The sequence below is a fragment of the Callorhinus ursinus genome, unplaced genomic scaffold, assembly GCF_003265705.2.
Source record: "Callorhinus ursinus isolate GAN/ISIS: 27379988/994484 unplaced genomic scaffold, GSC_fseal_2.0 scaffold15, whole genome shotgun sequence".
NCBI lineage: Eukaryota > Metazoa > Chordata > Mammalia > Carnivora > Otariidae > Callorhinus > Callorhinus ursinus.
Genome location: NW_027397077.1, coordinates 8,706,431 through 8,730,850, shown reverse-complemented (window position 1 = coordinate 8,730,850; position 24,420 = coordinate 8,706,431). Strand labels below are relative to the sequence as shown.

At 60.4% G+C, this 24,420-nt stretch overlaps 2 protein-coding genes across 4 annotated transcripts in view; both read left to right on the top strand.

Moving 5' to 3' along the window:
• TLR9 (toll like receptor 9) overlaps window positions 1-19,765 on the top strand; it is a 112,055-nt gene extending 92,290 nt beyond the window's left edge. Inside the window, exons 2-3 of one of the 3 annotated variants that reach the window (XM_073901316.1) lie at window positions 13,961-14,152; window positions 15,068-19,765. In XM_073901316.1, the coding sequence (XP_073757417.1) occupies window positions 14,150-14,152; window positions 15,068-18,163 (3,099 nt within the window). In that variant the 5' untranslated portion in view covers window positions 13,961-14,149 and the 3' untranslated portion in view covers window positions 18,164-19,765. Of the gene's footprint in view, window positions 1-11,055; window positions 14,153-15,067 lie in introns of those variants that run through there. The other 2 variants (XM_073901317.1, XM_025884700.2) reach the window with 2 other exon arrangements.
• On the top strand, window positions 1,276-10,914 carry TWF2 (twinfilin actin binding protein 2). Its single transcript, XM_025884701.2, has 9 exons — window positions 1,276-1,428; window positions 4,880-4,957; window positions 7,219-7,397; window positions 7,778-7,873; window positions 8,083-8,187; window positions 8,329-8,454; window positions 9,525-9,675; window positions 9,796-9,917; window positions 10,316-10,914. The coding sequence occupies exons 1-9, from the start codon at window positions 1,404-1,406 to the stop codon at window positions 10,481-10,483; spliced, it is 1,050 nt and encodes a 349-aa protein (XP_025740486.1). The 5' UTR covers window positions 1,276-1,403; the 3' UTR covers window positions 10,484-10,914.
• Window positions 19,766-24,420: the final 4,655 nt, after the last annotated feature.

Genomic DNA, 24,420 nt, shown 5'->3' with positions numbered 1-24,420 from the left:
GGCTCATGGGTTAAGCAACGAACTCCTGATTTCCGAGCAGGTCATGATCTCAGGGTTGTGGAATCTTAAGCCTGGCGTTGGGCTCTGCACTGGGCGGTGAGACTGCTTAAGATTCTCTCTCTCTCTCCCCCCCCCCCCCCCCCCCGCCCCCCCTCTTTTTAAAAAAAAAAAAAAAGAAGAGAAAAGAAAATCCTTCAGTTTTGTGTTTGCTGGACTCTCAGGAAATGAGAAACCAGGGCTTGGGGCACACAGAGGAGGGCGCAATGCTCCTTGCTCAGCGTGGGGTAGTGGAACAGTGAGCAGAGAGCTCAAGCTAGGGCCAGACGGCAGGCAGGCCCCCACTCCATCATTAATTCTCAGCAACCCCAGCCCCAAAACGTGGCCTCCCTCCCTCCCAATCTTCCCAGCCAAAGTCCGGGACAGGCTCTGATTGGACTGACTGGGGTCACCTGTTCACCCCTGACTCACCGGGGCCTGGAAGATACGTTCTGTTGATCGGCCAGTCACAGCAGGGCTGATTGCCAGAGAAGGCAAAGCGGCTGGGTATGGAGCCAGAAGTTGATTAGGAGATGAGAAGTTCCTCACTCGCCAAGCTCTGGCCCTCCTTCAACCTCTGGGCCTTTGCACATGTAGTTTCCTCTTCTCCGAAAACTGTTCCTTCTGTTCTACTAGGCTGACCTCCAGGTCTCTACCCAAACTTCACCTCTTGGTAGCCCCTGCTCTCGGGGCTGGGCCCTCACTGCCACAGGTTCATCTGCTAACTACTTGGTATGTCAGTCTGACTCCTACTCTCAGGATAGGGCCTGCAGCCAGGCCAGCCTCGAGGGGCCAGTGCTTCGCAGGAGGCGCTCAGGAAACGCCTCTAGGAAAAGGGATGCGGCACAAACACACGCGCGCACATCCGCACACGAACCCTCTTCCCGGCCATAAATGGCCATAAATGGGGCGCGCATCCCACCCCACTTGGAAACCCGCCTATCCTGGGGCACACAGACTCGCGCGCGCACTCCCGGACGCGCCGCAGCCACAGACCCCTTCGCTCAGGGCGCACAGACACACACGCCCGCGTGCGCCCACGCACGCCCGGCCACACGCAGGCCCTGTTCTCCGCCACAAACAGGCACGCGCAGGCGCGCGGACACACCGATCAACTCCCCGCGATAGGCGCACCCGGAACAAGGCGCACGGTGCGCGCACGCGCGGCCCCGAGTTCCCGCCCCCTCCTGGCCTCGCCCGTCGGGGGCGGGGCGCGCTGGGCCGGGTCCTGCGGCACCGCCCGGGAAGCTGCGCGAGGCTGGGCGGTCGCCGCCACATCCTCCTCCTCCTCCCGGGCCGGGCGAGCAGAGCGGGTCCAGGGCCGAGCCGAGGGCTCCAAGGGCGCGGGCGGAGCGGGGCACGGAGCCATGGCGCACCAGACGGGCATCCACGGTGAGGGCGGATGGTGGGCGGGCAGGGGGCCGAGGGTCTCCGCTCGCGGCTGCGCCCCCTCCCTGGCGCTCAGCCCCTCTCTCCTCCCTGGCAGCAGCCTGGGGAAGCTTCCTGTTCTCTTTTGCAGCCGCGGGTCGCCTGGGGTGGGCACATCTGGGGGCGTGCGACTTACTGTGCATGGTTAGGAGTGGGTGTACATGTAGGTACACAGTTGGAGTGAAAATATCTGTGTGCCCATCTAGGGGTGGATGTGCCTGTGTGCACCCTTCTATATATTTTTGTTCCTTTCTGGGGGTGGGGGTACCGGATGTGCACATCTGGGGGATGTGCACTTGTGTGTACAGTCCTGTGTTTGCACATCTGGATGTGACTGCTTGTGTACGTCTAGGGTCATTCATGCACATGCACTAATAGCTGATTGAATGACCACTGTCGCATGGAACCATCTTCAGGCATCAGTGTTTTGTGACTCTGTGCACATGTCTGTGGGTGTCTGTGTGTGTGTGCAGTTTGGGTACATCTCAGTGTGCATTTGTTACCACGGATGCATGTGTCAGATGTGTCTGTGTTTGGCTTCTATGGGTTTGTGACTGTGTGAGGAGTGGTCCCTGACCTTTGGCTCCTCCCAGGACCCTCACACATTTGAGCAAGCTAGACTAGGGAAAACCGGGGCCAGGACCCTCACAGTGGGATCGGAAGAGTTGCCAATCTGACCTTGACCTCTGACCTCCCTACCATTTTCCACTCTGATCTCCTGAGTCTGCTCCAGCCAGGGTTGGAAGGTCCCAGCTCCAGGATAGAGGAAAAAAGAGGGTCCACATACAGGGTTTGTGAGGGAGGGTCCTGGCTTTAGAGACTCCAGGCCAATACCCCCTACCCTAAGCTTCTCCAGCCTAGAGCATCACCCCCTCCCCAGGAGCCAGGTGTCCTAACCCTACCCTGGTCTGAGTGTCCCCCTTCTGTCACTGGCTTGGGAGGACTGCCTGGCCTGTGGGAAAGGCCCAGGCTGCTTGCCCAGACAGCCGACAGCCTGGTGGTTTGGCCATCAGCCACTCCTCCCACCACACCAGGATCCCCAGCCCGGAGACACCACCACCATCGACCAGCCCGACTGCCTGGATCTCAACTTGGCTTGTGGTCGTAGTGGCTGCTTGGTGGCCAGACCAGCTAGAGGGTTTCCCTGGCTCCGCCCCACAGGACCAGAGAAGGCAGGGGTCTGGGTCAGGGCCAACCTCCTGCCAGTGGGCCAGCCTCTGCTGGAGGGGCTGGAGGGTGGCTTCGTGACTCAGCCCCACAGAAGGGAACAGATGCCCCCTGGACCTGCCCCTTCCTTCCCCTTTGTCTGGTCACTGCTGCTGCCTCCATCTGAGAGTGGATCGGAAGTCAGGGCCCCTCCTCCCTGCTCAGGACTGACAGGTCCTGTGGCCAAGGACCTGCTTCACACCTTCATTTCCCATGTGGTGAGACAGACCTGCCTAGGGGATCACTGGGGACTGGGCCGTCCTCAGCCCTTCTGCCTATGAGCAGCCCACTCCTTCCCATTTCTGGCCTGGGGAGGTGGCAGGTGAGATTGAATGCCCTGGATGCCCAGATGCCCTCCCAGTCGTGGCCATAAGTGTGGATCTGTTGACCTCAGAGCAGGGAAGCGGTGGCGGGGGGGGGGGGGGGGCCTTTTAAATCTGGGGGTTACCCGGGGGGGGGGGGGGGCGGGGCAGCAGAAGCGGGGGCAGGGAGGTGGGAGAGCATGAATCTTTGATGATAGAGGCTCAGGTGTCCCAGGCCTGGCCTCTGGATTATTGATGGTGGCTGAGGAGTCATGGAGGGGGATGTCTCTTCCACTACTGGGGTGTCACTCTGTCCTAGTAACTCTAGAAGGGGCGTGGCAGCCTCCCTTAGGGGAGCTTCTTGGCTTTACCTCCCGGAAGGTCTGAGCAGGTGGAAAGATGCCATCATTAAAGTAATAAAACTTAACAATTGTTATTCATAGAGGCCCCATTACTGAGCATTTTTTCCCATTTACTCCTCAGCATGGCTCTCTACAGCTTGGGAGTATTAGCTCCACAGTATAGATGAGTCTGAGGCTCAGCAAGGTCGGAGGTCACACACAGCTGTGGGAAAGATGGAGACCCAGAGGCCAGGCTTTACCTCGGCGACCTGCTTGTGGGGTCTGCTGATAGGCGGTTGTGTCTCCATACCATGGTCACTCGGTTGGGACCCTGCTCACCCAGCAGCCATGGAGGGTGGTATACAGCCTGAGGTCTCAGGCTCAGGGTCACCCTGCCTGGCGGGCCCCTGAGGACATGACCTGAGTTTGTTTTCCTAAAGCCCCCCCCCCCCACCCCCAAGCTGCCCAGTCTGGGCCCTATAAATATTCTCTGACCTCAGCCCTCCAGCTGTGTTCCTGCAGAATTCTCCTGACCCCTGGGTAACCTCAAGGTCATGCTGGCCTGGCTCTGCACACCCAGAGACCCAAGTCAGGCCCTTCCCCACTTGGACTTTGGTTTCTGCGTCTAAACCACTGCTAGATCTGTGACGTCCCTGGTCCTCACCTCTGCCCTTGGGATCCTGGGTCATGGGATGTCACCTTCCAGCTCTGTGACACTAAGACCAAGACAGGGTCTGTACTGAAGAGTTCCTGATTGCCACTCCTCGCCTGGAAGCCTTCTGGACGGCCTCAGGGCTGAGGCCTTGTTGCTCCTGGCAGGGCTGGGTATGGGCTAGGCGTGGGCTGGGCTCCTGGCCTCTCAGGGTGAGGCAGCCTGGTTGACAGGCTGGGGCCGGGTGTACAGGCCTGTGTGTGTGTTACTCCGGGGACCGTGTCTGTGTGTATGTTGGAGTGTCTAAATGTGTGTGTCCACTTATGTTTGACCAAATGAGTGGGTTTTCACATGTGAGGGTGTTTGCATTTCTACTCCACTCTGTCACATACGGGCTTATTTGTTACATTGACATGCTGGACTGAGTAGGTATCCGATGGCATACGCAACAGTGACGCACGTGTGCCTGTGTGTGTGTGTGTGTGTGTGTGTTCATGGACATAGTGGTCAGTGCACAGTGGGGGAATTTGCTCACTTATTTCTGTGTTTGTGGATATGACAGTGTCATGGGCCAGTTCAGTGCTGGGCCTTCCTAGGGGGCAAGGGACAGGTGGGGGCCATTCGCTCTGGTGGGCCTGGCCTGTCCAGAGGCCCCCCCCTTCCTTGAGTGGGCTGGCCCATCCCCGCCTCCCCTGTCACCAGAGCTATCTCAGCCAGCAGGCCACACTGCTGGCTAAATTTGGGAGCTTCTGTTCATGGGCCGTGTCAGGTTCCCAGTCACATGGGGGGCCCTATTTAACCCGGCTCCCAGCTCCACCAGCAGACCCCACAGGACAGAGCGGGCCCTGAACGTGTCCCAGTTCCCCCTGCTCACCCTGCCCGCTCATCCCTCACCATGTTTCTTGTTCTCATAGCCACCGAGGAGCTGAAGGAATTCTTCGCCAAGGCACGGGCCGGCTCTGTCCGGCTCATCAAAGTTGTCATTGAGGATGGTGAGTGCCCCCTACTGCCCCCTTTGATGAGCTAGGGCATAGGCCGGCAGCTGGACCCTGCTGCTTCTCTGGGAGCTGCTTAGACCTTGGCCTCCAGCCCCTTCAGGACCTCACTTTCTCCATCTGGGGACGGGAGGGGCGTTGTAGGAGAGCAGCGGAGGTGGGCATGATCATTACCCTGTTACACAGAGCAGGAGTCAAAAGCTGGGGAGACAGCAAGGAGAGCCCTGCCCAGGGGTCCTGTCCAGCTCCCCAGAGGCTATGAAGGGGTCAGAGGCCCAGTCGGGATGCTGGGCTGGGCGTGGGGGCAGGGGACCAGTGAGGCCAGGCACTGCCGCATGTGGCGAGTGCCACTCACCTCCCTCTGTGATCGGCAGGCTGGCCTGGCTTGGCTCCTGGCCGGGGGGAGTCCCAAGGAGAAGCCCGGGGCCCTGCCCTTGGGAAGTGCCCCTGCAACAGGGCAAGGGGCCTCGTGCCCAGCTTGCTTTGAGAGCATGACTGGGGGATTCCAGGGTTGGCCAGGCCTTGGCCTGGACGCTGGGAACCTGAGGCTTGCAGAGGGTGGGTGCTCAGCGTAGAGGGGTTGCGGGTGGGTGAGCTTGAGCTGAGGCCTGAAGTGGGGGGAGAGTTTGAGGAGGTACAGGACTAGACTGAGCCTTGGTGGCAGTACCTCTGCCTTCCCCTCATGCTGAGGTGTTGTCCCTGGAGGGGAGGGGGAGAGACACTGGGAGTGGGCTGGGCCCCCCACGAATCCTTCCAGTCCTTGGTAGCCAGCAGTTGTGGGCCTTTTGGAGGGCTCCCTAAATGGGCTTGGTTCCCACTTTTCTCTCAATGAATTGGTGCAAAGCAGGGTCTGCCCAGACCCAGAATTCACCCCAGGCTTCAGTGCCAGCACTGTGCTGGGTTTTGTGTGGGGTCCCCAAGTTCAGATGCCCTCAGAGGCTGGGTCAGGGTCACTATGGTAGGTCATGAGTAAAGGCTTCCTGGGGTGATAGGCCACAAGCCCCCCTGCTCCCCAAAGAGATAGACTCATTGGCCCTAGTCCGCAGCCTCCCTGTTGCCTCCCAGACAGGACATACATGCAGGTAGTTAGCAGGAGGGATCTCTGGGTGGGCTCTTAGCTCCGTTATGCATTGTGGTTGTTGGGGCACCTGGGAGTCCCCAGGAAGGTTTAGGCTCCCTGACAGACGGCCACTGCCCACCTCCTACCGAGTGCGGCTTGAGCACCTTCTAGAGAATCTGTCCATCCCACTTCTTATGTAAACTTCCCATTTTGAAAATGTTGGCAACAAATTAAACAGTGTTGGCAGTGCTGTTGGGCCGACTGTGCCTGCTGGTTTTCACCCTTGATCCCGCCTGAATTCTGAGAGGATCGGTGAGGAGGCCAAGACCTGCAAAGAAGCTTCTGGGCTGGTGGGCCTGACATGTTTGGGCTCCAGACAGCTGGGCCCCTTGCCCTCATGACGAGGGCCTGGTGGTCACGTACCCCCTGGCCAGGCGGTGATCACCCCATGCCTGTGCACACCTGGGCTGGTGTTTGGTGCCCCGCTAAGGCCCTGTGGGTGGACAGGTCAAATGTATGTCCAGCCTCAATGGGCCATTCGGCCAATGTGCACCAGCCAGGGAGGTGGCCGGCCTATTGGTCCCAGGCGCTAAGAAGTTTGTGACTTTTTGGGGAGGGGACTACAACTGGCTGGTGGCAGCAGGGTACAGGTTTGTACAGTGTCTGGGAGGAGCCCCTGTTCTCCCTCTTTGCTCCCGCAGCTCCCTGTGGCCTGAGGCTGGACCCCCCAGCTCCCTCAGCACAGTTGTTCTGAGGAGGGTGTGTTGGGGCTTCTGCTGGAGCCTCAGGCTAAGGGAGGAGGGGGGCAGGAGGTGGTACAGTGTGCCGAGGAGCTGTGCCCGCGGGATGGCTCTGAGCGTGTGGGTGTTTGTGAGGGGACCACATTGTTGGTGGCCGTGGGCAACACAGCTGCGTGTCTCCTCGTGCTTGTCGGTGTTCGGTCATCTGCGGGCGCATTCTCGAGGCCGCTTCTGTGCGTGCATGTGTATGCATTCGTATAGCTGGTGGTGGTGTGCCCTCGTTCATTCATGTACTCACTCACGGATTCAGTCACATCGCCTCATCCTTCAGGGACTTGCGAGCTCCCGGGGAAGGTGGTGGAGTGGCCCGCAGATCTGAGCCCCCGCCGAGGAGGTCCGCAGTCCAAGGTGGGGACAGGAGATGGCTACTCCTCGGCTCACCCGGCCTCTGCCCCCAGAGCAGCTCGTGCTGGGCGCCTCGCGGGAGCTGCTGGGCTGCTGGGACCAGGACTACGACAGGGCCGTGCTGCCTCTGCTGGATGCCCAGGAGCCTTGCTATCTGCTCTACCGCCTGGACTCGCAGAACGCCCAGGGCTTTGAGTGGCTCTTCCTCGCCTGGTCACCCGACAATTCTCCCGTGAGTCCTGGGGACCCCTGCCCAGCCCCCCAGATCAGGGGAGAGGGGAAGCTGGGTCTGAGCAAGAGACCAAGGCCCTGCCTTGGGGATTCTGAGGGGAGAGACACCAGGTCCTGCCCCAGAGTCTGAGAGAGGGCAAGGCCCTGAGCTTGGAGCCTGGCTTCTCCCAGAGGCCTCCCAGCCACCTCAGCCTGGTTCTGGGAGGCCGAGAGGTCAGGGTGGAGAGGGCTCCACCCCATCGCATCCTGGCCCTGTGCTGCGCCCTCTGCTGGGTATATGGGCACAAAGCCACAGCCTGGTCCCCACCCGGAGCCTCCTGCCTGCTCCTGGAGAGACAGCCCTGCCTGGAGGGGTCTCACGGCTTAGCTCCTGCCCTCCAGGTGCGGCTGAAGATGCTGTATGCGGCCACACGGGCCACAGTGAAGAAGGAGTTTGGGGGCGGCCACATCAAGGATGAGCTCTTTGGGACAGTGAAGGTAGGCCCCCTAGGCCAGACTCCACCAGGCCGGGATCACAGGCCCACAGAGGGTGGGATGTTATGCAGGGTCCCACAGGAAGTGGGTGCCAGGGGTGCGGAGGCATGGGGAGGGCTGGGAGAGTCCAGGGGCTTCTGGCTGGGGTGCTCAGTGGGCTTCTGCCAGCTCACCCCACGGTGCCCATTTATGCTTCTGCATTCACCGGCCAGGACGACCTCTCCTTTGCTGGGTACCAGAAGCACCTGTCGTCCTGTGCGGCACCTGCCCCGCTGACCTCGGCCGAGAGAGAGCTTCAGCAGATCCGTATTAATGAGGTAGGTGCGCCAGACCGGGTGGGCGGGAGTCTTGCCCTGAGGCCCTCCGGGTCCCGTGAGGCCCAGCCGGCCGGCCTGCCTGTGCTCCGAGGGCGCTGGTCAGGCAGGTCAGGGCCTCCCTCACTCTTTACCCGCACCCAGGTGAAGACAGAGATCAGTGTGGAGAGCAAGCACCAGACCCTGCAGGGCCTCACCTTCCCACTGCAGCCTGCAGCCCAGAGGGCGCTACAGCAGCTCAGACAGAAGACCATCAACTACATCCAGCTGGTGAGTGGCCGTGTCCCCCTCAACCCCCTAGTACACTGTGCCGCTGCCCTGCTCCCGCTCAAGCCCGGGGACGGGTGTGCGCCTGGCCCCCTGTCTGTGCACTTCAGCTCCCGCATGTACTCGTGGATCACACTGGCCCCTGCCCCCTCCCCGTCCCTACCCGGTCCTGTTTGCCGCGTGCAGGGGACGCACAGGGTTCCCCTGCCTTGCCCAGTCCTTGCTCATGTGCAGGGACATCTGTGAGATCCACGCTGACCCTCAGACCTGAGGCCCTATCTGTCCGAGATGCCCTCTGCAGCCCCCTGGGCTGCCCCTTCTCCTCAGGCAGGGCCTCTTGGCCCGGTGGCCAGGCTTCCCCCTTCCTTTGGTTCTTTCTTTCCTTTTTTTTAAGATTTACTTGTTTATTAGAGAAAGAGCACGAGCTGGTGAGGAGGGGCAGAGGAAGAGGGAGAGAGAGAATCTCAAGCAGACTCCCCACTGAGTGTGGAGCCTGACCCGGGGCTCGATCCTACGACCCTGAGATCATGACATGAGCCGAAATCAGAAGTTAGATGCTTAACGCACCCCTGCCCTTTCTTCTGTTCTTCCTTTTTTTTTTAAGTAAGCTCTACACCCAACGTGGGGCTTGAACTCAAGACCCTCAGATCAAGAGTCACATGCTCCACTGACTGAGCCAGCCGGGCGCCCCGTGCCTCCCCCTGCCAAGGAGAATGGCTCCTTCCTTCTGAGGCGGGTCGCCCCCCCCCAGGAGCCTCATCCTTGAGGACAGGCCAGCCTGACAGTGGGGCCTGCCTCAGGTCGAGGCTCTCCCCGCTGTCCTGTTCACTGCCCTTGGTGGGGCTTCCTCCTCTAGCGGAGCTTCAAAGGGGCAGAGGTCGGGGCCCACGTGTGACCTCTTCATAGGGACCCCTGTGGTGGAATGGCCACTGGGGTGAGGAGTCCTGAGAGAGGGAGACCACACACAGGCTCCACCCTGGCTCCTGCCTGTCCCCTCGGGGACTTCTTGTTTGCCAGGTGGGCCCAGGCCCTCCCCCTGCTCATGTTCTCGTGTCTCCCCTTGCCCTGGGCAGAAGCTGGACCTGGAGCGGGAGACGATCGAGCTGGTGCACACGGAGCCCACGGAGGTGGCCCAGTTGCCTTCAAGGGTTCCCCGAGATGCTGCCCGCTACCACTTCTTCCTCTACAAGCACACCCATGAGGGTGACCCCCTCGAGTCTGTGGGTGAGTGGCCATAGCAGGGCTCCCACGCCTGTGTCTGGACACAGGAGCTGGGTAGCCTTGCTACAGGGGGCGTGGGTCAGCAGGTCTTCCAGCCTCAGCTCACCGCCCCCCCCCCAACAGTGTTCATCTACTCGATGCCGGGGTACAAGTGCAGCATCAAGGAGCGCATGCTCTATTCCAGCTGCAAGAGTCGCCTCCTAGACTCAGTGGAGCAGGACTTCCAGCTGGAGATCTCCAAGAAGGTGGGTGCCCATTCCCCAGAGCCTCACTGCCCAGGGGCCAGTACCACCCCCCCCGCCCCAGCTGGGGCCCTGGAGTCCGAGGCAGGGGTGAGGCAGGGGTTATTGGTGCCGTGTCACATGGATGGGCATGGGGCCAGCTGACTGGTGGCGTGGACAAGCCCCAGCCTTGGCCACCCATGATCCTCCTCTCCCTGGCTCTGAAGGCAGGTAGGGGTCACCAAAGCGTGCAGGGCAGCAGACCCAACCCTGTGTTCCTGGGGGTGGCATTCCAGGTGGGGGTCTGGGAGAAGACCCCAGGGCTAGAGTATGAGAGGTCGAGGGGGTGCCCCAGGAGTGGGGGTGACCCGGGGTGGTTTGTGTCAGGGCCCCCCACCAGACCACTGCCTTGCCCCATGCAGATTGAGATTGGCGATGGGGCGGAGCTGACAGCCGAGTTCCTCTACGATGAGGTGCACCCCAAACAACATGCCTTCAAGCAGGCCTTCGCCAAGCCCAAGGGCCCAGGGGGCAAGCGGGGCCACAAGCGCCTCATCCGTGGCCCCGGCGAGAATGGGGATGACAGCTAGGTGGCCGGACCTGAGCCGTGCCGGCACGTGGACCGTGGGGCTCTGCGCCCCACTGCTCCCAGCCACCTGCCTCCTTCCCAGCCTGGGCTCCAGGGGAGGGTTGCTTCCTGTGGGGCAGGAGGGCTGGTGATGGAACATTCTTGCAGCTTCCGAGGGCCACCGGGCTGGCGTTTTGTGACCTTCCCCCTGTTGCTGTCCCTGCCTCTCACCTATGTGCCCCAGGGGTCCGGGGATCCCGCCTGGCTGGCTCAAGGGGGCTGGGTAGGGAGCCTGGAAGAATGAGCTTGGCCTCCAGGGGAACTAGGGTCCTAGCACAGCCCCAAAGCCTTTGGCCACAGGGGTGGGTTCAGTCAGGGCTGGCATAGGGGGTCACTGAAGGATAAGATGGTTGAATGCTGTATTTTTTAAAGAATAAAATATTTTTAAATCAACACCTGAGTCTGGCCCTGAGGAATCACCTCTGGCACTGGGAATTGGGAAACTGTGTGTCTAACTGCCCTCCCTCAACTCGGAAGGGGCCTGTCAGCCTGCTAGGTGGGGCTGCAGCACCCCTGGCTACAGGTATATGGGGGAGAGAGAGAGAGAGAGAGAGAGAGAGAGAGTGTGTGTGTGTGTGTGTGTGTGTGTGTGTGTGGACACAAGCCTCACACCGGTTGCCTTGTTGATGGGAGCTCAGCCCGAGAGGCAGGCACACCTTTGCCATGATAGGGGGCATCTGGGCGTATTCATTTCCTATGGCCGCTGTAACAAAGTACCAAACGTAGCGGCTTAAACCCACACAGATTTGCTGCCCTAGTAGTTCTTGTAAATCTAAGGCTGAAGTCTGACAGGGCTGACATCCAGCTGTTGGCAGGACTTGTTCCTTCTGGAGGCCTCCGGGGCGAGTCTGTGACCTTCTCCAGCTTGAAAGGCTGCCCACATTCCTTTGCTCATGGCCCCGACTCCCTCCTCAAAGCTGGAGAGGTAGCATCTTCTCTGTGATTCTGCTTCCTTCGGCTTTCCGGTCACATGGCCTCCCTCTGTAGTCAGATCCTCCTCTGCCTCTGTCTTCTAAGGATTATTTTCACTTCCCCACTTTCCAGATACTCTCCCCACCTCAGGATCCTTCACTTAATCCCACCTGCAAGGGCCCTTTTGTCCTGTATAGGAACGTATCCACATGTTTGGGGATTAGGCCGCGGATCTCCTTGGGGCATTCTTCAGCCTGCCACACTGGGTCTCCTCTGCCTCCTGGACCCTTTGGGGCTGAGGTGTAGACCTTGGACCTCTAATCTGTGCGCATGTGTGCAGACCTGAGCTCTGTCAGTTTGTTGGTCCTCTCTGCTACTTTTGTTCCTGCCCCTGAGGGTCTGGCTCCCTGGTCCCTGGGACTCTCGGAGAGTCTCCTTTAGGCTCGGGGATTCAGCAGGAGCCAGAACTTCAGCCCATGCCTCTGAGAAGGGGGTGAGAGGCCCCTCCTATCCCAGGTGGGAGGTGTGCAGGGGTGGGGGCATGAGGGGTCATTGGCTAGGATTCAGCTGCTGAGTGGGCTCCGTCTTTCTCTTGGGAGCATGTCTTGGGCTGGGGCTCCGGAGAGTGTCCCATCCCCGGGGCCTTTCGCAGCCCCTACTCAAGACCCTAGAATTATAGAAAGGAGAGCTGGAACCCTAGCTAGGACCCAGAGAAGGAGGCCTATCCTTGCCCACCCCAAACACTGGCTCCCAGGTGGGCAGGAAGACAGTGGCATTGCCCCCCTCGCCACTGCTGAAGCCCTGGGCCTAGGTACCAGCTGGATGCCCGGCAGCCGGGAGCCTGCCTGCCATGACAGCCACCCAGAAGTGGGCATGGAGAAGCAGGGGTGGGCAGGTGTCCAGCCCTGCGTCCTCCCAGCAGAAGCTCTATTTGTTCATTCATTAATTCATTCAGCCATCATTCAGAGGCATTTTCTCTGCCCAGAGCTGAGTGCTGGAGACTCATGGACTCAGTAAATATTGAGCACCTATGATGTCCTGGGCACTGTGCTGGACCCTGCGTATACAGACAAAAAACTCTTGCCATTGAGAAGCAGAAATTCCAGGGCGCCTGGGTGGCCCAGTCGTTAAGCGTCTGCCTTCGGCTCAGGTCATGGGATCGAGCCCTGCATTGGGCTCCCTGCCCAGTGAGGAGTCTGCTTCTCCCTCTCCCTCTCCCTCTGCCCCTCTCCCTGCTTGTGCTCTCTCTTTCTCTCTGTCTCAAATGAAGAAATAAAAATCTTAAGAAAAGAAGCAGACATTCCAGTAGGAGAATAGGACAATATACAATAGACCATGGAAAATCAATGATATGTTAGCAGGTAAAACGTTACGACAATGAAAAGCAGCAGGTAAAGGGTCTGAGTGGTATCAGATCTAGGGTGAGAGGTTTAAAAGGAGGTCAGGGAAGGCCTCCAGAGGGTCATGTGTGAGCCAAGATACAAAGGAGGCAATGGAGGGGGCCAAGTGAATAGGAAAAGAGTTTCCAGGCAGAGCAAACAGTAAGTCCAAAGGCCCTGGGGCAGGAGACTGCATGGAAGTATTCAAGCCCCAGCCAAGGAGGCCAGTGTGGCTGGAGATTGGTCAGGGGGGCCATGGGAGGGCAGATCTCATAGGACCTTGTTGGCCATGATGTGGACTGTGCCTTGGATTCCAGAAAGGGCCAGGAAGGAGTCTGAGCCGAGGAAGGGCCTAGTGTGATTTAGGGGCGGAATGTGAATAGGCTGTGGGGTGTGAGCACAGAAGCAGGGCAATCCGTGGGGCGGCAGTGACTGCACTGGTCTAGGCGAGAGATTGAGGATGGCTCAGGCTAGCCTGGTGAATGTGAAGGTGGTGGGCAACTCCCAGAAGCTGGAGCCAACGGGACTTGCCCTGGGCCCAGGTCACCCTGAGGCTTTGGGCCTGAGTCATCTGTTAGGATCAGCTGGGTCAGAGGGAGCGTGGCAAGAGCCATCCCAGCTGGCCTGGCCATGGGGCAGGTGCTCTGACGGGGGCCCCGCCTGGCACACTGGGCACGCAGAAGAGGAAGCCCTGCCCCAGGAGGAAGTGGCAGGCTGCGGTGGAGGCAGGTGCAGCCAAGGTGAGGCCCATGCTGCTGCACCCCCGGGTGTGCCAGGCCCCCCCCCCCCCAGAGCTCTGGGGACAGGACGAAGGGGGCAGGAACGGGCAGGTGTGGGGGCCACTGGCCCAAGAGAGCTCCCTTTGGGGCAGGGGCCAAGGGGCTGAGGTGTGAGGGTGCCAGTCCTCTTGGGACAGGGAGCGCCCTGGCAGGGGTGTCAGCATGCCCAGCCCACATCTGGTACTGCCCCCAATCCCAGTCTCTCACTGACCTGAAACTGGGCTCTGTGACTGTTTCTCCCCAGACTTTCCCTGATGACAGGTGTGAGGCCTCCAGGGCAGTGGTGGGGTGGGGGGGGTGGGGGAATGGAAAGAGGAAGGATTGAAGGGGCGGTCTGCAAACTGCCTATGCAAATGGCCTCTGACTCAGTGCACCCCCGCAACCCTCGCTCCAGGCCTGGTGGGGGCGAGGGAGGGGGCTACCAGGTTTTTTCTTAATTCTCACTTCCTCTGTTCTCTGAGCCGATGCGGGAAGGGGCTGTGAGCCCTAAGCATCCTTTCCTGCAGCCGCTGCCCAGTCTGCCAGCCAGCCCCTCTGGAGAAGCCCCCGCTCCCTGTCATGGTAAGACAGCAGCCCTTATTAGCCCTCCAGGGAAGGGGGCAGCGGGAAGTGGTGGTGGGGGGGGGGTTGGTGGCTGCAGACAATAGTGAAAGGGCTGTCCCTGACGTGGCCCTGAGGACACTCACTGAACCCCGAAGACATCAAAGCAGAAGACTTTCTCTGAGCAAAAAGACCAGAACCCATTGTGTGGCTGGGGATGCTGAGGCCTGGGGCTTTGCTCAGTGGTGGCGCTGGGGCAGCAAGCCAGGTGGACGCCCGGGACTAGACGCTGTCTGGCTCTGTGCTGCCCTCCCTAACTGATCTGTTCTGACCTGCAGTGGGTTGGGTGCTTGGTCTGGGAGAGGTGGGGGAGGGGGAAGAGCTGGGCAGTGCCCTCTCCCCCACCCCCCACCCCCGGCCCCAGCCGGGGCCCCGTGTGGTACTCAGCCCAGACCCTAGCAGAAGACTCTCGTGCCTGCCTGGGACTTCGCCAGAGGCAGAGGGAGGGGTTGGGGGAGGCTGGTGGAGGACATGGAGGGCTTTTTAGGGCAGCTGGGTGGAAGGGAGCCAGGTGTCCCCTGGCTCAGGAAGAAAGAGAAGTGGCCCCTGAGGAAGGAAAAGGGAAGGTGAGGGAGAACCCGGTGGGCCTGCTGACTGCCAGCCTGGCTCTCCTGTCTGGCTGGGGTTTGGTTTTGCGTGAAAGTTCTAGATCATGAGTCTGGATTCCAGGTCTCAGACGCAGCTCTGACTTGAAGGCTGGTTCTGAGACCCGAGTCTACGTTCTCCGTGAGCCTTAGACCGGGGTGGGTGCTGAGCAGAGGCAGGAGCCTCCCCGGGGAGGGCTTGGAGAGAGGGGTTTGGGAGCCCGGCTGGGAGTCCCCAGGAAGTGGGGGCAGGTGGAGGCGGGGCTGCGGCTGTACTCTCACAGGCCCGCAGGGCCCCTGCTGTGGCGCCCTGCACCCCCTGTCTCTCCTGGTGCAGGCTGCCGTGCTGGCCGTGGTCCTGGCCCCGGGCGCCCTGCCTCCCTTCCTGCCCTGTGAGCTCCAGCCCCACGGCCTGGTGGACTGCAACTGGCTGTTCCTCAAGTCTGTGCCCCGCTTCTCGGCGGCAGCGCCCCGCGGGAACATCACCAGCCTCTCCCTCTACTCCAACCGCATCCACCACCTCCACGACTCCGACTTTGTCCACCTGTCCAGCCTGCGGCGTCTCAACCTCAAGTGGAACTGCCCCCCCGCCGGCCTCAGCCCCATGCACTTCCCCTGCCACATGACCATCGAGCCCAACACCTTCCTGGCCGTGCCCACCCTGGAGGACCTGAACCTGAGCTACAACGGCATCACTACTGTGCCCGCCCTGCCCAGTTCCCTCGTGTCCCTGTCCCTGAGCCGCACCAACATCCTGGTGCTGGACCCTGCCCACCTTGCAGGCCTGCACGCCCTGCGCTTCCTCTTCCTGGATGGCAACTGCTACTACAAGAACCCCTGCCGACAGGCCCTGCACGTGGCCCCGGGCGCCCTCCTGGGCCTGGGCAACCTCACACACCTGTCGCTCAAGTACAACAACCTGACCGTGGTGCCCCGCCTTCTGCCCCCCAGCCTGGAGTACCTGCTCTTGTCCTACAACCACATCATCACCCTGGCCCCCGATGACCTGGCCAATCTGACGGCCCTGCGCGTGCTTGACGTGGGGGGGAACTGTCGCCGCTGTGACCACGCCCGCAACCCCTGCAGGGAGTGCCCCCACGGCTTCCCCAAGCTGCACCCTGACACCTTCAGCCATCTGAGCCGCCTTGAAGGCCTGGTGTTGAAGGACAGCTCTCTCCACAGCCTGAACCCCAGGTGGTTCCTCGGCCTGGGCAACCTCCTGGTGCTGGACCTGAGCGAGAACTTCCTGTACAGCTGCATCACCAAAACCAAAGCCTTCCATGGCCTGGCCCGGCTGCGCAGACTCAACCTGTCCTTCAATTACCACAAGAAGGTGTCCTTCGCCCACCTGCATCTGGCACCCTCCTTCGGGAGCCTGCTGTCCCTGCAGGAGCTGGACATGCATGGCATCTTCTTCCGCTCGCTCAGCGAGACCACGCTCCGGCCGTTGGCCCACCTGCCCATGCTCCAGCGTCTGCATCTGCAGTTGAACTTCATCAACCAGGCCCAGCTTGGCATCTTCGGGGCCTTCCCGGGCCTGCGCTACGTGGACCTGTCAGACAACCGCATTAGCGGAGCTGCAGGGCGGGCGGCGGGGGCCACGGGGGAGGCGGGCGGGGTGGAGAAAGTCTGGTGGCTGTCCAGGGACCTGGCTGCGGGCCCACCGGGCACCCCGAGCTCTGAGGACTTCATGCCAAGCTGCAGGACCCTCAACTTCACCTTGGACCTGTCGCGGAACAACGTAGTGACGATCCAGCCGGAGATGTTTGCCCAGCTCTCGCACCTGCAGTGCCTGTGCCTGAGCCACAACAGCATCTCTCAGGCGGTCAACGGCTCACAGTTCGTGCCGCTGAGCAGCCTGCGGGTGCTGGACCTGTCCCACAACAAGCTGGACCTGTACCATGGGCGCTCCTTCACCGAGCTGCCGCGGCTGGAGGCCCTGGACCTCAGCTACAACAGCCAGCCCTTCGGCATGCGCGGCGTGGGCCACAACCTCAGCTTTGTGGCGCAGCTGCCGGCCCTGCGCTTCCTCAGCCTGGCGCACAACGCCATCCACAGCCGCGTGTCCCAGCAGCTCCGCAGCACCTCGCTGTGGGCCCTGGACTTCAGCGGCAATGCCCTGAGCCAGATGTGGGCGGAGGGGGACCTCTACCTGCACTTCTTCCAAGGCCTGAGGAACCTGGTCCGGCTGGACCTGTCCCAGAATCGCCTGCACACCCTCCTGCCCCGCAACCTGGACAACCTCCCCAAGGGCCTGCGGCTGCTGCGTCTTCGTGACAACTACCTGGCTTTCTTCAACTGGAGCAGCCTGGCCCTCCTCCCCATGCTGGAGGCCCTGGACCTGGCGGGGAACCAGCTGAAGGCCCTGAGCAACGGCAGCTTGCCGAACGGCACCCGGCTCCAGAGGCTGGACCTCAGCAGCAACAGCATCGGCTTCGTGGTCCCCGGCTTTTTCGCCCTGGCCACGAGGCTGAGAGAGCTCAACCTCAGCGCCAATGCCCTCAAGACGGTGGAGCCCTCCTGGTTTGGCTCCGTGGCAGGCGCCCTGAAAGTCCTAGATGTGACCGCCAACCCGTTGCACTGTGCCTGTGGGGCGGCCTTTGTGGACTTCTTGCTGGAGGTGCAGGCTGCAGTGCCCAGGCTGCCCAGCCACGTCCGGTGTGGCAGCCCCGGCCAGCTCCAGGGCCACAGCATCTTCGAGCAGGACCTGCGCCTCTGCCTGGACGAGGCCCTCTCCTGGGACTGCTTCGGCCTCTCGCTGCTGGCTGTGGCCCTGAGCCTGGCTGTGCCCATGCTGCACCACCTGTGTGGCTGGGACCTCTGGTACTGCTTCCACCTGTGCCTGGCCTGGCTGCCGTGGCGCGGGCGACAGCGGGGTGCTGCCGCCCTGCCCTATGATGCCTTCGTGGTCTTCGACAAGGAGCAGAGCTCGGTGGCCGACTGGGTGTACAACGAGCTGCGGGTCCAGCTGGAGGAGCGCCGCGGGCGCCGGGCGCTGCGCCTGTGCCTGGAGGAACGTGACTGGCTGCCCGGCAAAACGCTCTTTGAGAACCTGTGGGCCTCGGTCTACAGCAGCTGCAAGACGGTGTTCGTGCTGGCCCACACGGACCGCCTCAGCGGCCTCCTGCGTGCCAGCTTCCTGCTGGCCCAGCAGCGCCTGCTGGAGGACCGCAAGGACGTGGTGGTGCTGGTGATCCTGCGCCCCGATGCGCACCGCTCCCGCTACGTGCGCCTGCGTCAGCGCCTGTGCCGCCAGAGCGTCCTCCTGTGGCCCCGGCAGCCCAGCGGCCAGCGCGCCTTCTGGGCCCAGCTGGGCACCGCCCTGACCAGGGACAACCGCCACTTCTACAACCGGAACTTCTGCCGTGGCCCCACGACGGCCGAATAGCCCGGGGACGGCCCAGGCCGCCCCGCCACGCCACTGCCCGGCCTCCCCTGCTCCCCACCGGGCATGTAGCAGGCGCTCAATAAGCAGACGCCCCTCAGAGGCCCAACGGCTAACCCTGAGCTCACTGGAGGCGTGAGCGGGAGGCCAGAAGGGGGACTGCGCCAGGCTTTCCTGCCTGCAGTGAGGAGGGACAAGAGGTGATTTGGGAGAAATTGCCAAGCAGGAGAAGCGGGGGCCCAGACACTGCAGGTCTGCAGGGCAGGGAAGCTGCTGAGGACAGTTGTGTTGACGAGCATCTTCTCAGGGGAGTCTGAGGAAGGTCCCTGAATGTGGTCTCGGTCCTTCGCAGACAGCAGGCTGGGTCTCCCTGTCCCATCCAGGCCCCTCCTCACACGCCCTCCCCTCCCCATCCCCCGCCGCTCCAGGCAGCCCAGGGCAGGCTGGGTCGTATACCCGCCTCAGGATCTGCCTCCCACACCCGCACGCCTGAAAATGCCTTGAGGGCAGAGAACTGGCAGGCCTGCTTCATTCCTGGCCCCCAGCAAAATCCTGAGAGGCAGCGGCCCTGGTGAGTGTTCATTCCGGCGGGGGAAAGCGTTGTGCGGAGTTCAGGGGGCCGTTTGCGCCATCTGGTGGTCATGCCTGTGCTGTGCCCAGGAGGCGGGCCCGGGGTTGGGGCGAAGCCTCTAAGTAGCTCCCGGCAGCAGGGAGCTGGGAGCCACAGAGATGCTAGAGTGGGCTCACAATCCGTCCCTTTCCGTTTTCACCTAGAATGGATACTGGGTCTCTCTGTACTGACATCAAAGGGACACCTGGGTGAGCCACCACCTGGCTACAAAGGTGGGGCCTGCCTTCCCGGCCCCTGCATTTCACCGCGGATTGCCCTTAGGTGGGAGAGAGCCTCATCTGATGAGGGTGGAGCACGTGTGTACATTTCTAGTTCTGATATCCAGCGTAGGGTTCCAGACACTGCTTGGAGCACCAATGACTGGTGTTTGGAGACAGCCGAGTGTGTGGGGAGTTGTGGGTCACGTCAGGCCTGGAGCCTTGGCGGTTCCTTTGTCCTGGACTACTGCCTCACTGTCCCCACAACTGAACCTGCCCTCTGAGGAGCAGAGGAGACGTGTGCAGCCGGACAGCTGACGCTGGGGCCCGGGGTGGCCGGAGAGTGGAACCAGCTCGGCTGGCTCAGGACAGCTGGGGGCCGGCCCAGCCACTTCAGGCCTCTGCGGTGGAAGGTGGGTGCTGGCCGAAGACTTGGCTATAACCTTACACAGCCTGACTGTGGGCAGCCCTGGGGTTTGAGGGGGAGCATAGCTGGGAGAGAAATGTAGGCCAACTTCCTCTTTCTGACTTGGGCACAGGGAATCCTGTGCTAGGCTGGTGGCCCCTGTTATCTGTTTGCCTGACAGAAAGAGGGGCGCCTGGGTGGCTCAGTCGGTTAAGCGTCTGCCTTCAGCTCAGGTCATGATCCCAGGGTCCTGGGATCAAGTCCCGTGTCAGGGTCCTTGCTCAGCGGGGAGTCTGCTTCTCCCTCTGCTGCTCCCCCTGCTTGTACTCTCTCTGACAAATAAATAAATAGAATCTTTAAAAAAAAAAAAAGGAAGAAAGACAGGTCTGATCCACCAATTGGAAGTCCCACATGGGCTCTGTCCTGTCTTGAGAAGGCCTGTTAGATTCTGGAGGAGAATACTCCCTTGGCCTGTGCCTGGGGAGAAAAGAAAACAAGAACTGTCTTTCGGCCAGGCTGGAGTCTAGGGGAAGCCCCTGCCGCCCGGCTCGTGGGCTGATCTGGCCGCGTCTACGAGCAGGAAGCAGGGCCTTATCCAGGGCCCCACAGTTTGCATGTGGGGAGCACCATCTGCCTGTCTCTCAGGACAGCTGAGTCTGCCTTCAGGCAGTTCTCAGATAGAATCCTCATGTACCCATCCACCCACTCATGCTCACACTCCTGGTTCTTTTGGGGCTTCGGATTCAGAAGAGCGTTTTCCGAATGCTTGGATTGGAGCTCGGAGTTATGGTAGGACAGTTGGCTTGGCTTAAGTGAGTCTGAGCGTCCATGGTCCTTGGTTCAACCTGCAGAAAAAAGATCTGCTGTCTACAGGATCAGAAGGGGCAGACCTCCATTATCCTGGGTGTTGGGCTCAGGTGGGGCTGGGGGAGAGGCGGCTGCCCCTGCACTGTGCTCAGGAAGGGCGCTTGTGGTTGACTCCAGGCCCTCTCCTCCGCGCTGCTGGACACCCTTGACCATGAGCACTAGCTGCGACCTCGCCCCTCAGGGCTGGGGAAGAGTGCGACTCAGGTCAGGCTACCTGGGCTAACTATTGGCTCTGCCATTTGGATTATCTCGGGCAGGCGACCTCCTGTTTGGAGCCTCAGTTTGCTCATCTATAAATGGGGGTGGCCAGGGTTACTCTGCCGGCTATTAAGAAGGCTTGATGCTAATGCATGTGAAGGTCTGAGAAACTAGCAGCCCTCAGCCGTCATTATTAGGTAAGGGGCTTCTGCGGAGGACAGCTAGCTGATGCGGCTTCGGTATTTTATCTCTGTAACCTAGAGACTGATCCTCCACCCAGAGCACTGAATGGGGTTCAGAGGCAGATATGGTTGAATTAGAGGCACGTGAAGCTGCGAGCGGGCCCCTGGGGTTGCCTCCTGTGCTTTTTGCTGTCATGGGGGCAGTGAGTACTAGACAGATGTCTGGGCACAAGACTTAGGAAAGCTTGATAGGAGGAAAACGTAAGTGTAAGAAAATTCTCCCTGCTAAGATTAGAGACGACAACTCTCTCTTTTCCCTCAAGGATACTCTCATGCTCCGGGCATCTATACATTCTTGGAAAACTTCTATCACATCATACATTTCCATACTCAAGTCCTTATTATGATGAGGGAGTAGAAGGCTAGCTGAAGACAAAGCACAAGCTGATACCCTGCAACCTCCCTGCACCCCCACTCCTGGCAGGACAGGTGTGTGACACTCTTCCAGCAATCTCCCAACTATCTTAATGCCTTGCCAGAGGGAAAAACAACCTTAGCTTGATGATAGCCAGGCCTCTAGTATCCTAAGGGTCTTCTTTAACATATGAAAATCCTTTTGAAACCTCCCTTTTCCGGGGCACTTGGGTGGCTCAGTCATTGGGCTTCTGCCTTTGGCTCAAGGGGTCCTGGGATCTGGGATCGAGCCCCGCATCTGGCACCCTGCTCAGTGGGAAGCCTGCTTCTCCCTCCCCCACTCCCCCTGCTTGTGTTCCCTCTCTCGCTGTCTCTGTCTGTCAAATAAGTAAATAAAATCTTAAAAAAAAAAAAAAGAAACCTCCCCTTTCCTTACTTCCCCCAACTGCTGAGTATATAATCAGCCAGTTCTCAAGATCCCTGGGGGAGCAGGTGTTTCCACCCACGGGTTCTGTCCCCGGGCTTTAATAAAACCACCTTTTTGCACCAAAGATGTCTCAAGAATACTTTCTTGGTCGTTGGCTCTGGACTTCACCCCACCAAACCTCACCTATATTCTAAAACCAAATCAATTAGAAGCCCAGCGCCTTATTCTGAAGCAGTTCACAAATCCTGTCCACCTCCTGCAGACGGCTCCATCATCCTGTGTTCTCATAACCATGAGTAGCAGTGAGGAGCAAAGGGGCGTGACCAACCCCCTTGACCCAGCAAACTCTGGGTCTTATGAGAAGGAAGTGGGGGGGTCTTGCTAAGTGTTCAGAGAGAAACAGGACCTGCACTAGAGGGAACAAGTCACCCTGGGAGGAAGGGGGCGGAGGGAGTTCCTGCCAGGTGTAGCAGTGTAGGGGACGATGGGAAAGCCCGGCCAGTGCCCTGGAGGGACCGGGGCTGGGAAAGCAAGTGAGGCGTGTTTCCCGAGCAGAAACGAACCGTGTGCTGGTTGCAAGGTGACAGGACTTGCATCAGGCCCAGGGGCCTGCCTAGATTGGTGGCTTTGATGGGACCAGGACTCGGCCGCTCTCTCCAGGCCCAGTCCAGAGAAGGGGGCGCCCCGGGAAGGCGTGCCAGGACAACTGTGTCCAGGGAGGAGAAAGCACAGCCACCCAGAGATAAGAGCAGGGGGGCAAGGCCAAGCGTTCTCCGTCCTCCAGCGGCTTGTGGTTTCCTCAGCTCACTTCTGCTTTCCGGTGACGTAGACTTGGATGTTTCCCCTGGTCCCTGTTATGGGCTCAATGCGTACGTCCCAAATTCACGTATTACAGTCCTAACCCCGACGTGGTGACCTTTGGAGGTGTGGCCCTTGTGATGGGATTACTGGCTTTAGGAGAAAGAAAAAGGCGGTGCTCTCTCTCCACCCCCGTTCTGAGGAAAGGTCATGTGAATTTATAGGGAGGAGAGACTGGTCCGCCAGCCAGGAAGAGGGCTCTCGCCCGGATATGAATCTGCTAGCACCTTGGTGTTGACCTTCCCGGCCTCTGTAACTGTGAGAAATGGAGGTCTCCTGGTGTCTGGTGCCTGCAGTGGTTTGTTAGGGCGACCGAGCAAAGAAAGCCCCCTCTCCTTCATTCAACACGCGTTTGCTCAGTGTGTGCTGCGTCAGGTGCTGTAGCTGGCGGATACAGAAAGGGGATACAGAAGGGGGAGGACGGGGCGGATGACCAACGGGGGCAAAGTCATTGCGGGTGGTGACCAGTGCTCTGAAGGGCAGCACAGGAGGAAGTCAAGTGACGGGAAGAACAGAGGGGCTGGGCTGCCTCATCCTGGGGGCTCAGGGAAGGTCTCCTCAGGACCCTTGCCCTGTGGAAAGATGGGCAGCTGCGCCAGGATCCAGAGTAGTGAACTCCAGGGAAGAAACAATGGCTAACACCAAGGCCTGGAAGCCGGGAAGCACCTGGGGGAGCTGAGGCCTGGGAGTGTGCGCCAACAGGGAGCAGATGGGAGGTGGGATGGGCTCCCCACCTCGGAGAATGCGGTCAGCCTGTGTGAGGAAGCTAGAACTTAACCTGAGTGCCACTGGAAGGCCCAGGAAAGTTTTCTGCCGGGGAGGAACACAATCCGCTTTATAATTTTAAAAAGCTCTCTCAGGCTGCCACGTGGGGTCGAGGCTGGGGCAGATGCCAGGATGATGGCGGCACCCCCGGGATCACAGCAGCAGGGCTGACGAGAATTGGCCCGGCCTGAGATGGAGCTTACAGGTAGAACTTAAGAGGACTCAAGTGAGTCTCAAGTGAGGAAAGAGAGCAGACTTCTTCTCCGTGAGGAGCCAGCACAAGCTGGTAGAGGCCGGGGAGGCGGGCGGACCAGCTGCCCCGGGCCTGTGTGGCTCAAGAGGCCTGTCTGCCGGCCGTCAGCGGCCAACAGCTGGGGACGGGAACCCAGGCTGGGGAGGTCGCATGGCGTGAGGGGGAGCGCCGAGGGCAGTTACTGTGAAACCGGGGGGGCTCGGCCTTCAAAGGAGGACCAGCTCATGAAGCAGGAGGGCCGTGTTCAGGAAAGGTTAGTGACACAGAAGCTAGAGGAGGAAGCTGTGAAGGCCAAGGACAGCCAGCCACCTCAAAGACCCCTGGGGGGGGGGGTCAGTGAGAGGAAACCAGAACCACTGGATTTGGCGAGGTAGAGGCAAGACATGGTAAGAAAAGAGCAGCCTCCACAGGGAACAGGATGAGGGAGCAAGTGGGGCAGCAAAGCAGAAAACAGGCAGAAGAGAGGGGTGTGGTAGCAGCCAGCAGGGGGTCTAGGCGGAGGGAGAGCTTGTTTATTTTTAAGGTGGACAACAAAGCCTGCTGCAGGCCCAGGGTGGCAAATCCATGACCGAGGGGCTTAGAGAGGGCTGTAGGAAGGCACTAGGAACCAGGGGACACAGAACACACGCGGAAGGAGTCAGAGAGGAGCGCGAACACCTGCACCGTCCCTGGAAGGAACACCATCACAGGTGGCAGGGGCAGATGGGCTGGAGGACTAGGTGGCGACAGACAAGCGTTCCCTCCTACTGTCCTACCTTCAGAGGGAAGCCTGAGGCCAAGGCGGTGGCGGGGGAGGGACAGCAGGGAGGGTGACAGAGATCAGAAGCGGAGTGATGGGGGGCGCTGCCAGGTGGCTGGCGTGGCGGGCAGCCGAGAGGTAGCTGGGTTCAAGCCGAGGAGGAAGCCCTGCCGCTCCAGCAGGGGCTGAGGCTGTTACCAGAGGGGCCAGTGTATGTTCCTCATCACTTCACAGAGTGCCACCACACAGACCGCATTGAAAGGGAGGAAAAAATGATTTCTTTGATTCAGTGGCCAATAACAGGAGGACCCATCACACAAGAA

What these genes read in the sequence shown, in the direction of transcription:
- TWF2 (XM_025884701.2), top strand. Translation starts at nt 1,404, where the DNA reads ATGGCGCACCAGACGGGCATCCACG. An exon ending in AGCTCTTTGGGACAGTGAAG is followed by an intron (nt 7,874 to 8,082) that starts GTAGGCCCCCTA and finishes TTCACCGGCCAG; the next exon opens with GACGACCTCTCCTTTGCTGG. An exon ending in AGCAGATCCGTATTAATGAG is followed by an intron (nt 8,188 to 8,328) that starts GTAGGTGCGCCA and finishes ACCCGCACCCAG; the next exon opens with GTGAAGACAGAGATCAGTGT.